At 45.9% G+C, this 12,829-nt stretch overlaps 2 protein-coding genes across 3 annotated transcripts in view; both read right to left on the reverse strand.

The window, feature by feature from the left end:
- VTCN1 (V-set domain containing T cell activation inhibitor 1) overlaps positions 1-12,829 on the reverse strand; it is a 75,915-nt gene that overhangs the window by 44,529 nt on the left and 18,557 nt on the right. The window lies entirely within an intron of this gene.
- TRIM45 (tripartite motif containing 45) overlaps positions 907-12,829 on the reverse strand; it is a 30,525-nt gene continuing 18,602 nt past the window's right edge. For both annotated transcript variants that reach the window (XM_074974945.1, XM_074974953.1), the window contains exons 5-7: positions 12,108-12,222; positions 4,215-4,341; positions 907-1,203 (exon numbers count right to left, since the gene is read on the reverse strand). In XM_074974945.1, the coding sequence (XP_074831046.1) occupies positions 1,052-1,203; positions 4,215-4,341; positions 12,108-12,222 (394 nt within the window). In that variant the 3' untranslated portion in view covers positions 907-1,051. The remainder of the gene's footprint in view (positions 1,204-4,214; positions 4,342-12,107; positions 12,223-12,829) is intronic.

Here is a 12,829-nt window from a genome sequence, read left to right on the forward strand (position 1 = left end):
TCTCAGAAGTGGCCACGATGTGGCCAGGCAGCTCTGTGCAGTACACGCTGTCCGCCCCTGAAGATGCCGCCCCTGCGGTTCCTGGCCAATGGAAGCTGCAGGGGCGGCACCTACCAGCTAGGGTAGGACCACGCGGACTCAGAGCTTTCTTGATTGCCCCTGTGCTTAGGGGCCACAGAGGCAGCTGACCGACCGGCCTGACACCCTAACTTCCCCCGGCAGCGGGGCCAGCCAGTGCTCGCAGCTCTGGGGAGTCGCTGATGCTCAGGGCTCCCAGCCCACGGTGCGGAGACTTGCTGCGGGCCAGATGAAATTAAGCAGGAGGACGGATCTGGCCTGCGAGCCGAAGGTTCCCCACCCCAGTTCTAGACCAATCCTGTTTCTTTTGTGGGATCTAAAAAGATACAGCCCAAGCCAATACACCTGGAGATCGCAGGGAGAGTAAAGTTTGCAAACAAAATAGCAGATCCATTGAGTGAGATTGTGTAGTATTGCACCCATCTGTGGTCAGGATCTAGCCCTGGGTTGGACAGAGAGGCTTAAGAAATATGTAAGCAGCCACGCCTCTTCTAAACACGTGCAGAACACCTTTTGGAATGTGACGCAATCAGCATCTTTGGCCTCACTGTAATCATCCTTTAAGAACGGAGCAGAGGAAGGGAACATTGACCCCATGGAACAAGATGTGTCTTGACCCTCTAGGAGGTAGCTGTTTGTGCTATCTCCTCTCTGAGCCTGTTCTCCCAGGCATGGAGTTTGGAGACTGACTATGGAATTCCTCATTCTCTCCTCACTGTGCAGAAGTCAGTGACATGACTCCCAGGGCTCCCCCGACCGTACATGAAATAACTTGTCTCACACAGCCCCAGGATGGAATAAGGCACATTTTTATTTTAACATGTCTCCCTTCCCAGCCCACACAGCAGCTCTGTATCTCGGTAAGGTGCTCCCTGGCAATGAGGGCCACGTAACAGTCCCTGCACTTCTGTTGGTTTAGGCCTGAGTCCCAGCCAGCGGAGACCCCCCAGCTCTAGGAGACTCTACCCGCCAGTCAGAGAGCCACCGTTTTGAGCAAGCTTCTCTGCAAGTTCTCACCAGGCGGCACAGCTGAGCATTCAGAGTTTTCAATTGCTCTGCCACAGCAGGACCAGTGGGGACAGCCGGGGTGACCTTTGTGACCATGACCACAGCCTTGGTACCCACCTACCCGTCACAAGGATAGAGGAGAAACAACATTAGCATCGCTGAAAATAGCATATAGAGACAGTTCCAGCTGCTAGTGACTTCCTGAGTGTGCTCCCAACTCACAGCTGGCTGACAGCCAGAGAGAGCCCTGTTGAGAGGGCATGGCACACACGAGGTATTCCTGCTTTGGGCTGGCAGGGCCAGAATCCTTCAAACAAATAGGGACAAAACACGGGGTGATCACCCTAATAATCCCCAACAAAAAGCTATTAATAGATTAATAGAGTCCAAGGCCAGAAGGGACCATTGTGATAATCTAGTCTGACCTCCTGTATAACACAGGCCAAGGAACTGCCCCAAAATAATTCCTAGAGAAAATTTTTTAAACAAACATCCAAAATTGCTATTGATGGAGAATCCACCACGGCCCATGTAAACTGTTCCAGTGGTTTATATTACTCCTGTGATTAAATGGAAATTTTAAAAATATTTTTATGAGTCCTATGGGTGCCTCAGTTTCCCTCCATATGTTGCATTGCTATCCACTGGGGGGGAGGGGAAAAGAGAGGATTAAGTTTGTTCTCAGGGCAGATTAAGAGACAAAGGTGTGTGTCACCCTCCCTCCCCCCGGGTGGAATGAATAGAGCAGCGGTTCTCAAACTTCACTGCACTGCGATCCCCTTCTGACAACAAAAATTACTACACGACCCCAGGAGCCCACCCGAGCCCCATCGCCCCAGGCAAGGAGGCCAAAGCCGAAGCCCAAGGGTTGCAGCCCCGGGTGGGGGGCCTATAACCTGAGCCCCCACCGCTCTGGGCAGGGGGGTGTGGGCTTTGGCGCAGCGTGGTAGGGCTCAGGCTTCAGCCCTGGGCCCTAGCAAGTCTAACGCCAGCCTTGGTGACCCCATTAAAACAGGGTCCCAACCCACAGTTTGAGAACTGCTGGAATAGAGTTATTAACGCAGTGGCTGAAACTGCCCCAGATCAACAAGGGGTCTAGAGAGAAAATGCAAGCTCCAGTGACTCATGATTTGACACTCAATAGCAGGAAGCTCCAGCCAGGAGTGCTGTGAACTGTGTGCGGCCCTGCCTGGAGAACAAAGGACAGATGTGTCCAGCAGGAATAAAGAGCTAGTTTCTGGAAGAAGCTGGGAGCTCTCTACTGGAACTGACTGAGGAAGTGAGAGAGAGAGAGAGAGCCTGGAAATGGAACTCACTACAGCTTGGCTGGTCAATTGCTCTAGCTTGACCAAAACGGATTATGCTTTAACCTTTATTGCTTCGTGCTAACCTAAGGACTTCCCCTGCTTTGTTCCAGCTGACTAATAAATCCTATTCTGCTTTGAAAATGCTGTTTGGGGTGTGACTGCAAATACTGGCTGCGGTACATTAGTCCCTGATGTGTGTACCAGTCTGTACCAGGAGTCTATCTCAGCGGGACTTGCTGAGCAGAGCTTATGGTAAGAAGAGGGAGCGCTGGAGCCCAGAGGCTCAGCCTAAGACGCAGTGAGACTGCAGGGCCTACTCTTCAGGAAGAGTGGGGCCCCTTGGGGATCTGGCACACTGATAGGGTTCCTCCAAGAGACTGGGGGGTAGCACAGATCCTGTAGAACTGTGACAACCCCCACTGTTAAGAAACGTACGCCTTCTTGTTCATGCTCTTCGCACTGCCTATGATGTATCACGAACCTTAGCGCTGCTGAATCCCACCGTGCCAGCCTGTACCACCCCCTGGACTTCACGGACAGGAAGTGTGCTCCTGCCAGAGCTGGCTACAGGTCAGGTATGGGGGATGGAAGAAGTTATTTCTACTTTGACAACAGGCAAACCGTACAAAGACAAGCATGAGTCTTGTGCAGGGCCATGGAAACCAGCTCTGATGAAATCAGTGACCAAGCTGAACTTTGAAAGAATGTTCTCAAGAGGCCCCAGGGATCATGGATAGAGCCAGAGCTCAGAGCGTTCCAGCCCCACAAGGTCAAGAGAAGCTGAATATTTTGAAAATTCTGTCTGAACAGAGCTGTTTGCACTTTCTCCATCCCTTGGTCATGGCACGATTCTACCAGACAATAGGTACTCACGCTCCTGCTGACCAGTGGCACTCTGGCGTGTATGCCGTGGCTGAAGTGGGCCCATAGTGATTAAAAACACAGTGCTACGTAAGAGGGGAGGGGATGTGGCAAATGCTCTTGGCTCAAACAGTTTTGGGAGACCTGTTTCGATTTCAGTCGGAGTTAGGTACCGGAATACCTTTGAGTATCTACATGGGGAACAAATATTCAAAAATGGGCTCTTCAGCCTAGCAGAGAAAAGTATAACATGATCCAGTGGCTGGAAGTTGAAGCTAGACAAATTCAGACAGAAAATATAGCACACATTTGGGACAACTGTCATGACCAGGAGGTGGGCGGTCTGACCTAATGGTCAGAGCGGGAGTCGGGAGCCAGGCAAGGTCAGATACTAGGAGATAAGAGTCCGAGATAGGCCACAGGGCAAACTGACAGTTAGGTGCCAGGAGGCAGGCAGGGTCAGGTTACCAGGAGATCAGAGTCAGGCAGTAGAAGCAGGTAGTACAAGGAAAATAATCTTAAGCAGAGCCAACCCAGTTGCATGGACAACTTCCTGTTCCTGTGCAGTTTAAATACAAGCAAGGACCCAGTCAGGACCCCCAGAGTTCCACCAGTCAGATCCTAGGCCTGGAGTCCTCTGTCAGAGTTCAGCTTCTAGTTCTGGTGACTGTTAGCAGTCACTGGGTGGCATGTCTGAACTTACTGGTGCCTAAGAGCCCTGTGGACCAACATTCAAGACCTGTGGTCCCTGACAACAATTTACCAAGGGTCATGGTGGATTCTCCATCATTGGCCATTTTTAAATCGAGACTGGATGTTTTTCTCAAAGACCTGCTCTAGGAATTATTTCTAAAAGATCTGCTCTGTGGCCTATGTTATACAGGAGGTCAGACTAGATGATCACAATGGTCCCTTCTGGCCTTGGAATCTATGAGGATCTGGGCCTTCGTAAAAGCTCACCTGGCATGGTCCCACTGCAAGCGCAGCGAGCAGCTTTCTGGCCTCCGCTGGAGCAGAACGTGCAGCAATGAAACACACCCTGGTGTTTGCGGAATTTGTTCCTCACAGTCAGAGTGAATGGTGATCCCTGCAGAGCAGAAGAGAACAGAGAGGCAATCGTGTGCCCAGCATACCCTGCTACTGTAGTAGGGCACTGGAGGGTGTCAAAAGTACCAAAATTTTAACTAGGGTGATGCTAGCAATTACAGACTAGTGAACCTGACTTTAATACCAAATCTGCTAGAGCAGAGGTTCTCAAACTGTGGTCCGCGGACCACCAGCGGTCCATGAGCTCCATTCAGGTGGTCCGCGGATAGTTCCCTCTAAGGTGTGTGCATGGGAGGCTGCACACAAGAGAATGAAGGACCACCCATCCAATTAGTGGAGCCGCGCAGGCGTGGCTCCACTAATTAGGTGCCTGGATCCTGGAGAAGATGCACATGTAAGGTGAGGTGGTGGCCTTGGGGAAATAGGGGGTAGCTGGGAGGGGGTAGTGGGGTGAGAAGAGGGGGTGGGGGGAATTTGGAATGTGCAGGGATGTGGCAGCCAGAGAAAGAGGCAACTTTCCCGAGCTCTAGGGCTGTGGCTGCCGGGGAGAGATGACCCTCCTTCCCAGCCTCAGCTCTGTGGCTGCTGTGGCAGGGGAGAGACCCCCCCTTCTTCCCAGACCCAGCTCAGGGGCTGCTGCGGTGGAGGAGAAAGGGAGAGACCCCTCCCCTTCCCAACCCCAGCTCAGGAGCTGCGGTGGTGGGCAAGAGAGGGCACATCCATCGCATTAGAAAGGTAAGATTACGGATATGAAAATATGAGTTGTGTGCTTTTATTTTTAGAACAAAAAAACTATTAAGCTCTTTTATATAGCGCTTTTATCCAAAGCGCTTTACAATAGTTATCTAACAGTACAAAGAACATTTGGAAAGATCATTAAGTGGTCCGCTGAGACCCTCAGCAATTTTCAAGTGGTCTGAGAAAAAAAAAGTTTGAGAACCACTGTGCTAGAGGAACAAGATGTGAAAGGGAAAAACCAGCATGACTTCCACAAATGAAAACCCAGCTTCTGCAATCTACTAGAATGTTTTGAGCAAGCCAAAATAGCAGATAAAGGAGAACTGATAACCCTTTGTTTGGGCTGACAAAATCCCTTTGACAAAATCCCTCACAAAAGGCAATTAAAAACTTGGTAGTGATAATGGGTAGATAATTAGAAAGCGAATCAGCCAGGGCTGAGTGGGCAGCAGGAGGCAGACCAGGGAATCAGCAGCGGGGAGGTGCAATAGATCAGCGGGGAGCTTGGGTATCATGGGAGTTCTGAGAGGGGTCAAAGCAGGCTGCAGCAAAGTTGGAAGGGCCAGGGTTGTGTTGGATCATAGAAAAGTTCTAAAATCACAAATGAGTTTGATTCCCCATAGTTTAAATTCCAGGGTATTACTAATTAAGAGGTCTCTTGGTTTTTGGTACTGTTTCTCTCCCTCTATGTGTGAAACTTGCAAGCTGCTAATTGTGTTAAAGTACATTCTAAGACAGAGTCTGTTCTCAAAGCAATTCTTTGTAACAACAACTACTCACAGAGAGAGACTCAAAGCAATACTCTGTAACAACAGAAACAGCACCCAGAGACTCCACGCCCTTTTGTTGTATTCATCTCAGTTTGTTAACAATTGTGATTAAAATAGAGATAGAGGATGTATGTGGATGGATGATTGGTGTGGATAATAACTGAATGATCAGGGAGGTGCCAGCCTAAGAATCCAGTGTCCATCGGCTGAAGAAGGCGTCAAGTGGAAATAACCAGAGGACCCCCGGAGGGCAGACTGGAATCCACCCAACATCCTCAAGAATGGGAGAACCAAAGAACAAGATAACATCTGGCAGCACGGAGCCGTCAGGAATGTGCCATCTGCTGATTGATTCAGCAACAGCACGATGAAGCAATCCCCATACACTGACATAGGAAGAAATTCCTATAAAAATGGACTCTAGAAAGTGAGAACTTTGGGGTCTGATTCTGCAAACCAACTTCCAGGAGCATCAGATGAGCATCTGACAAGGCCCTGTTCCCTCCCCATGTCCAGGCCACCTGGCCAGTGGCTTGGCATGAGCAACTCTAAGGCTGGTAACTATGATAACAACCTTGCAGAACCTGTGTGTGTGTGTTTGTATGAATGAAAGTGTGAATAAATATGAAATTGAATGGAATGTTATAGCTATAACTAACTGCTTACTATGATTCTTTCTGTATTTACAATAAATGTGGCATTTTGCCTTTTCCCCTTTAATAAGATCCTGCTGGTTTTTATTTTTTTGGTATAACATTTTGATGGAGAATTGCGAAAGGGGGAATATTGGTAAAAAACCTCAGTTATTGTAAATTTTGTTGTGCACACCACCAGCTCTATTGAGCTAGGCATTTCTATTAGGTTAACCAGACCTGCTGGCCTCCGGGAAGGTAGCAGGGGAAAGCAGGCTGACCAGACCTGCTGGCCTCCGGGAAGGTAGCAGGGGAAAGCAGGCTGACCAGACCTGCTGGCCTCCGGGAAGGTAGCAGGGGAAAGCAGGCTGACCAGACCTGCTGGCCTCCGGGAAGGTAGCAGGGGAAAGCATATAGAGTTGTTGGGTGAGATTCTGTGGCCTGCATTGTGCAGGAGGTCAGACTAGATGATCATAATGCTCCCTTCTGACCTTAAAATCTATGATTGTATGATTAAGCTACGATTACTAAACCTAAGTCCTATTGTTCACTGAGGTATCAGGGGCAGCAAGAAGGTCCACGGGCCAGGCTAAGCTACTCGCTGAAATAAGGAGTAGCAGGTTCAGGGAATCTAGGCTGTGTTACCCGCTGAGTAAAACCAGTGGAGACAAAGAAGCCACTCGCTGAATAAAATCAGGAGTGACAGAGAAGTTAAAAATTTGTTAGAATGTTTAAGAAAACACAGGGTAAAGCAAGTGAAGAGGGAGGAATGAAGCCAAAAGGAGCTCCAGCCTCGCCTTTCATTAAAAAAAATTACACCTTTTAAACAAATCCTTCAAAAATTTGGGTACAGTCCTTGGACTAAACAAGCCCTAGCTGATGTCTGCACTATTTCAGACCTAGAGGATAGATTGGCTCAGTATATCCTCACATACAAACCTTCTAGTGCTGCCAAAAGAGATGCAGCAGCAATTTGGTTGTTGTGGGAGGCATGTAAGGATTCTTACCTCCGCTTGCCTTCATGTAAAGAGGAAAAGGCACAAACGGAAAAGGGAGCAGACAATTGGAAGGTGCTGGCTACAAATACCCAAAGTCAGCTGAAAATAGTGAAAGAGGCACTCCACGAATACAAAAAAGAGAGAAAGATTCCTGGCAGACCAAGCTAAAGCCTCTGAGAAAAGTGAAAGAGAGAATCATGTGCTCCAAGGTATGGTAAAGAAATTAACCTTGAAGCAGGGCAGAGCACCTGCAAATCATAGTAATTGTGAATCACTAACTAATCACTTAATTAGTGATTCACCTCTAAACAGGTAGCAGCCATTACAGCAGGTGAAGGGGGAGAAGGTCCTATGTACGGCACCCCCAGGCATAATTACAAAGAGAAAAGAGAGTGAAAAAGTTTACTCTGCAGAGGCTGGAGGGAATTAAGCAGCTAAACTTTGTGAAAATGGTAAAAAGGAAAAGTGTTGGAGAAAGAGCATTCTTGGTTTCTTTGCAGCCATTCTGAAGGAAAAATGGGCCCTTTTCCAAAGGAATGTCTGTAAATTAGCCAGGCAAAATAAATTCTCTGATTAAAATAATTTGACTGGACAATTTAGTCAAATTTGCTAAAAGAACAGAAGTGAGTTCTATTGGAACTTAACTGCCTCAAATGTATAAAGGGAGTGTAAGATGTAAAAAACAGAGTAGTGTTGAAGGGATGTTAAGGAAAAGAAAATGTGTATGTATCTATCTGTGCGTGTGTAAATATGTAAAGTTCTAAGGACCAATTGTTTTTGTTTTCAATAATGCCACTAAAAATCCATTTGACTCTTTAATTCAAAGTTGCAAAACTGACAGACCTTTTTGCTAGACACAGGTAATTAGTGTTGTTTGGCTTTCGGATTTGGCATTAACCCTTAAAAGGTAACTCAATGCTTTACAAAATTTAAAATGTTTTTAACTTGTGGCTGCAGCAGGGCAGTCAAAATCAGGAGAATAGAAAAAAAAGTTCTGGATTCTTTTTGTTTGTTTGTTTCGTTTTTGTTTGTTTGGTTTTGTAACAAATTAGCAGATGAGAGCTGTAGTAAATAAATAAATAATAAGAAATTAAAAAAGACAGTGCCCCTCTGAAGCAACAGCAGGGGTGAGGTGCACAAAACAAAAAGAAGCAATGTTACAAACACTGAGCCTTAAAATGGCTCTGAGTAATCAGACTGTTACTTTGATAAAGGTACATGAAAACTCTGTAAGCAAAAAAAGAGAAACAGTTACACCTTATGTAAAAATTGATAATGGATAATGTTATAGAAGTTAAACTATGGAAGGAATGTGCATTTGCCCCAGAACATGTGCAGGGTATATTGTAGAAGGGGCAAAAGAAATGCAAACATACCATGCTACTTAATTAAAATGCTATTAGGGCTCCAAAGGGAGCCACAATAGGTTGGGTTTCTTTTTCAGATTGCTGTGTGTTTTGGAAGCAGAAGTTAAAAGTGATCAAAACTCTGGTGAAAGTTGATTGTGTCCCTTTTAAGATAGAGTCTCTGAGCTGCTGATGGCTTTAAATCCAAAAGCAGGAAGCTTCTGTGAAAATGCAAATTACCTAAATGATAAAGGAAGGAAAGAACTAGCAGCACAAAGGAGCTGCAGATAAAGGACACACCTGGTCAGCAAACAAACTGTCTAAATAAAAGGCATGGGATAACAAGATAACTTTAATAAATTTAATGATAATAAGTACCCCTTTAGCAATGTATAGTGTGTATGATTTTTGAAAAAATCCTTTAAGGTCATATGATAATGATGCTTCGCAGCTATCCTGTAAATAAACTTAAAGCTTAACACAGCAGGAAAAACATTATAAACTTGGTCTGCTGTATAAGAAGGAAAACTGAGGTACCACACCTTATGGATTTAATGACTAAACAGTAGGATAATTTCCCCATAACCCTTAAAAGATAGAAGCCATTGAAACCTGGCCTGCCTGTAGAACAAAAAACAGGAAAATATGGGGGTAATTCCTCTGTTTTGCCTGCAATCAGCAAGGGTATTTGTAAAAGAAACATTTTAAGGAATAATCTGCCACCCCAAAAAGGGGTAGAAACATGTTCTTTTTGTCTTTCAGAAAATCAAGAAGAGCTGATGCCAGCTGAAGAGCAACCCAATACCATGAATCTACTGTCACAATAGAAATTGTGTTTTGTGTTCTATGTTTTGTCTTGTTGCTAGCACTGTTGTGTGTTTAAAAACAAAATAAAAAAAATACTGAAGACCTGCAGGTAATTAAAAATAAATTAAGCTCTCTGTCCCAGCTACAGGACAGCCTGATACAAAAACAAGTACATGCCAATGTAGACTTGGTCCAAATTGGTCTGGGTAACCTAAAAGCCCGATGGAATCTTTGGCAGTGGCTTAATACTACCACATGGCTTATGCATAAGAAAAAATTTAGAAATAGGAAACTACACAGCCATAGCTATGGGATGCACTGAAATGCAGATACTTGCCCTAGCTACTTTGGAACAGGAAATGTTCTGGGTCATATTGGGAAATATTAAGGGTTTGATGCATTTGTTAAAACAAAGAAAGAGATCATTGTTTGACACTTATCAATATGAAAGGATGCAATACGTTTCCAGTATTGTAAAACCAGAGTTGTTAATGGGAGAAATTGTTGTCAAAATTGCACACCAACAGTCCCTGGAGGCAAAGGTATTGAAGGTTAGCCCACTCCCCATATTACACATGGGATCCTTCTGACTACCCTGGACCTTGAGCCAGTGGGCTGGGGAGGGAGGGAGGGAAGCTATTGGACACTAGAGGTTGTACCGAATGGACTCCTCAAAAGTGGGTATGCCTCACCTTGCGTGTTGCCCCAGAACCTTGTAGTAAAGATACATCACTAGGATCATGTATGTGGGATGAACTGGAATCACAAACTCAAATTGCCTCACAGTACCTTCTCTTGAATGGGCTACACAGAAAGTGACAATGACGATTATAAATCTTAGTGTCAAAAGGGGGATTATGTTGGATCATATTAAAGAAGTTCTAAAATCACAAATGAGTTTGATTCCCCATAGTTTAAATTCCAAGGTATTACTAATTAAGAGGTCTCTTGGTTTTTGGTACTGTTTCTCTCCCTCTATGTGTGAAACTTGCAAGCTGCTAATTGTGTTAGCACATTCTAAGACAGAGTCTGTTCTCAAAGCAATTCTTTGTAACAACAACTACTCACAGAGAGAGACTCAAAGCAATACTCTGTAACAACAGAAACAGCACCCAGAGACTCCACGCCCTTTTGTTGTATTCATCTCAGTTTGTTAACAATTGTGATTAAAATAGAGATAGAGGATGTATGTGGATGGATGATTGGTGTGGATAATAACTGAATGATCAGGGAGGTGCCAGCCTAAGAATCCAGTGTCCATCGGCTGAAGAAGGCGTCAAGTGGAAATAACCAGAGGACCCCCGGAGGGCAGACTGGAATCCACCCAACATCCTCAAGAATGGGAGAACCAAAGAACAAGATAACATCTGGCAGCACGGAGCCGTCAGGAATGTGCCATCTGCTGATTGATTCAGCAACAGCACGATGAAGCAATCCCCATACACTGACATAGGAAGAAATTCCTATAAAAATGGACTCTAGAAAGTGAGAACTTTGGGGTCTGATTCTGCAAACCAACTTCCAGGAGCATCAGATGAGCATCTCACAAGGCCCTGCTCCCTCCCCATGTCCAGGCCACCTGGCCAGTGGCTTGGCATGAGCAACTCTAAAGCTGACAACTATAACAACCTTGCAGAACCTGTGTGTGTGTGTGTGTTTGTATGAATGAAAGTGTGAATAAATATGAAATTGAATGGAATGTTATAGCTATAACTAACTGCTTACTATGATTCTTTCTGTATTTACAATAAATGTGGCATTTTGCCTTTTCCCCTTTAATAAGATCCTGCTGGTTTTTATTTTATTGGTATAACAGTTGGGATGCTTTCCAGGAGGCTGCAGTAGGCTCCTTTATTGGGAGAGACCAGCAAGTGGGAGAATGATTTTAACTAGGTGCTGTGGGAATTGGGAAAAAAGCTGGTGCAGGGGATGAGTCAAGTTCCTTGGTTCCACTGGGAAGAACAGGGCATGCAGATGGGGTACCGACGGAATAATACCTATTACATAATAGAGAAGGCAGAAAGCATCTGTGGTTAGGGCAGAGGGAGTTAGGAGGTTCAGGGGTTACCTACGGGAATAGCTCACTAGGCTTGACTCACTATTGCCTTGCCCCTTATGCAAGTTCTCAAACTGTGGGTCGGGGCCCCAAAGTGGGTTGCGACCCCATTTTAATAGAGTTGCCAGGGCTGGCGTTAGACTTGCTGGGGCCCAGGGCCAAAGCCCAAGCCCCACCGCCTGGGGCCTAAGCCCAAGCCCGAGACCTGCCGCCTAGGGGCTTCAGGCTTTGGCTTCAGCCCTGGGCAGCGGGGCTCAGGCTACAGGCTCCCCACCCAGACAGAAGCCTTTGGGGTTGGGGTTTGGCCCCCCTGCCTGGGGCGGCGGGGCTCGGGCGGGCTCAGGCTTTAGTCTCCCCTCCTGGGGTCGTGTAGTAATTTTTTTTGTCAAAAGGGGGTTGCGGTGCAATGAAGTTTGAGAACCCCTGAGCTACATCAATCACAGTGAGTTGAAAGGCTACCTGTACATGCTGCCCTTTGACACAGATGCAGACAGTATATGTGCCCAGCTCCTCAGGGGTGTAGGAAATGTGGTAAGTCCCATCCCTCTTATCACACACGCTGGGCTTGATTATACTATAAATACAAAAAGAGAGGGAAGCAAGGTCAGTAACTTGTAAAAAACTGATCTAATAGGTAATCATTTAGTGAATTAGATTTATAGGAAGGTTCTTACCCCATGCCCCAGTTCAGGGATCTAAAATGTACATGTATAAAAGACCCCTGAATGATGATGAATGTGCTGTAGATTTCACACACATACCTGCTATCAGAGGCCACAGTACCATATGAAGAAGATCAAAGAAAATCAGTTATACTGCAATGATTTGCAACAACCCAGTGAGTACGGAAAGAGGAGAAGCAGAAATACTGTAGCAGAGGAAGGAAGACAGGTGCAATGTCAGAGCATCATCTGGATTTCAGATGGAGTCTTCTCTTTCTTACTTCATGGATGCAAGAGGAAGTGGCAAAGCTCTTGATCTTAAGAAGGAAAACTTGAGCTTTTTCAGTTCCTATGGGCAAAGGCTAAAGGCCAGCTCTCACTTTTACCAGTGAGCCTGGAAAGCAGCAGAGCCTGTCCAAAAGATTGTGCATATGTTGCAAGCTGTATCCACTGCAAGTTCTCACAATAAAAAACCCTGCTCAGAGCTGTATCATCACAGTGCTTCGATACAACAGTGAT

The sequence above is a fragment of the Natator depressus genome, chromosome 1 (assembly GCF_965152275.1).
Source record: "Natator depressus isolate rNatDep1 chromosome 1, rNatDep2.hap1, whole genome shotgun sequence".
Taxonomy (NCBI): Eukaryota; Metazoa; Chordata; order Testudines; family Cheloniidae; genus Natator; species Natator depressus.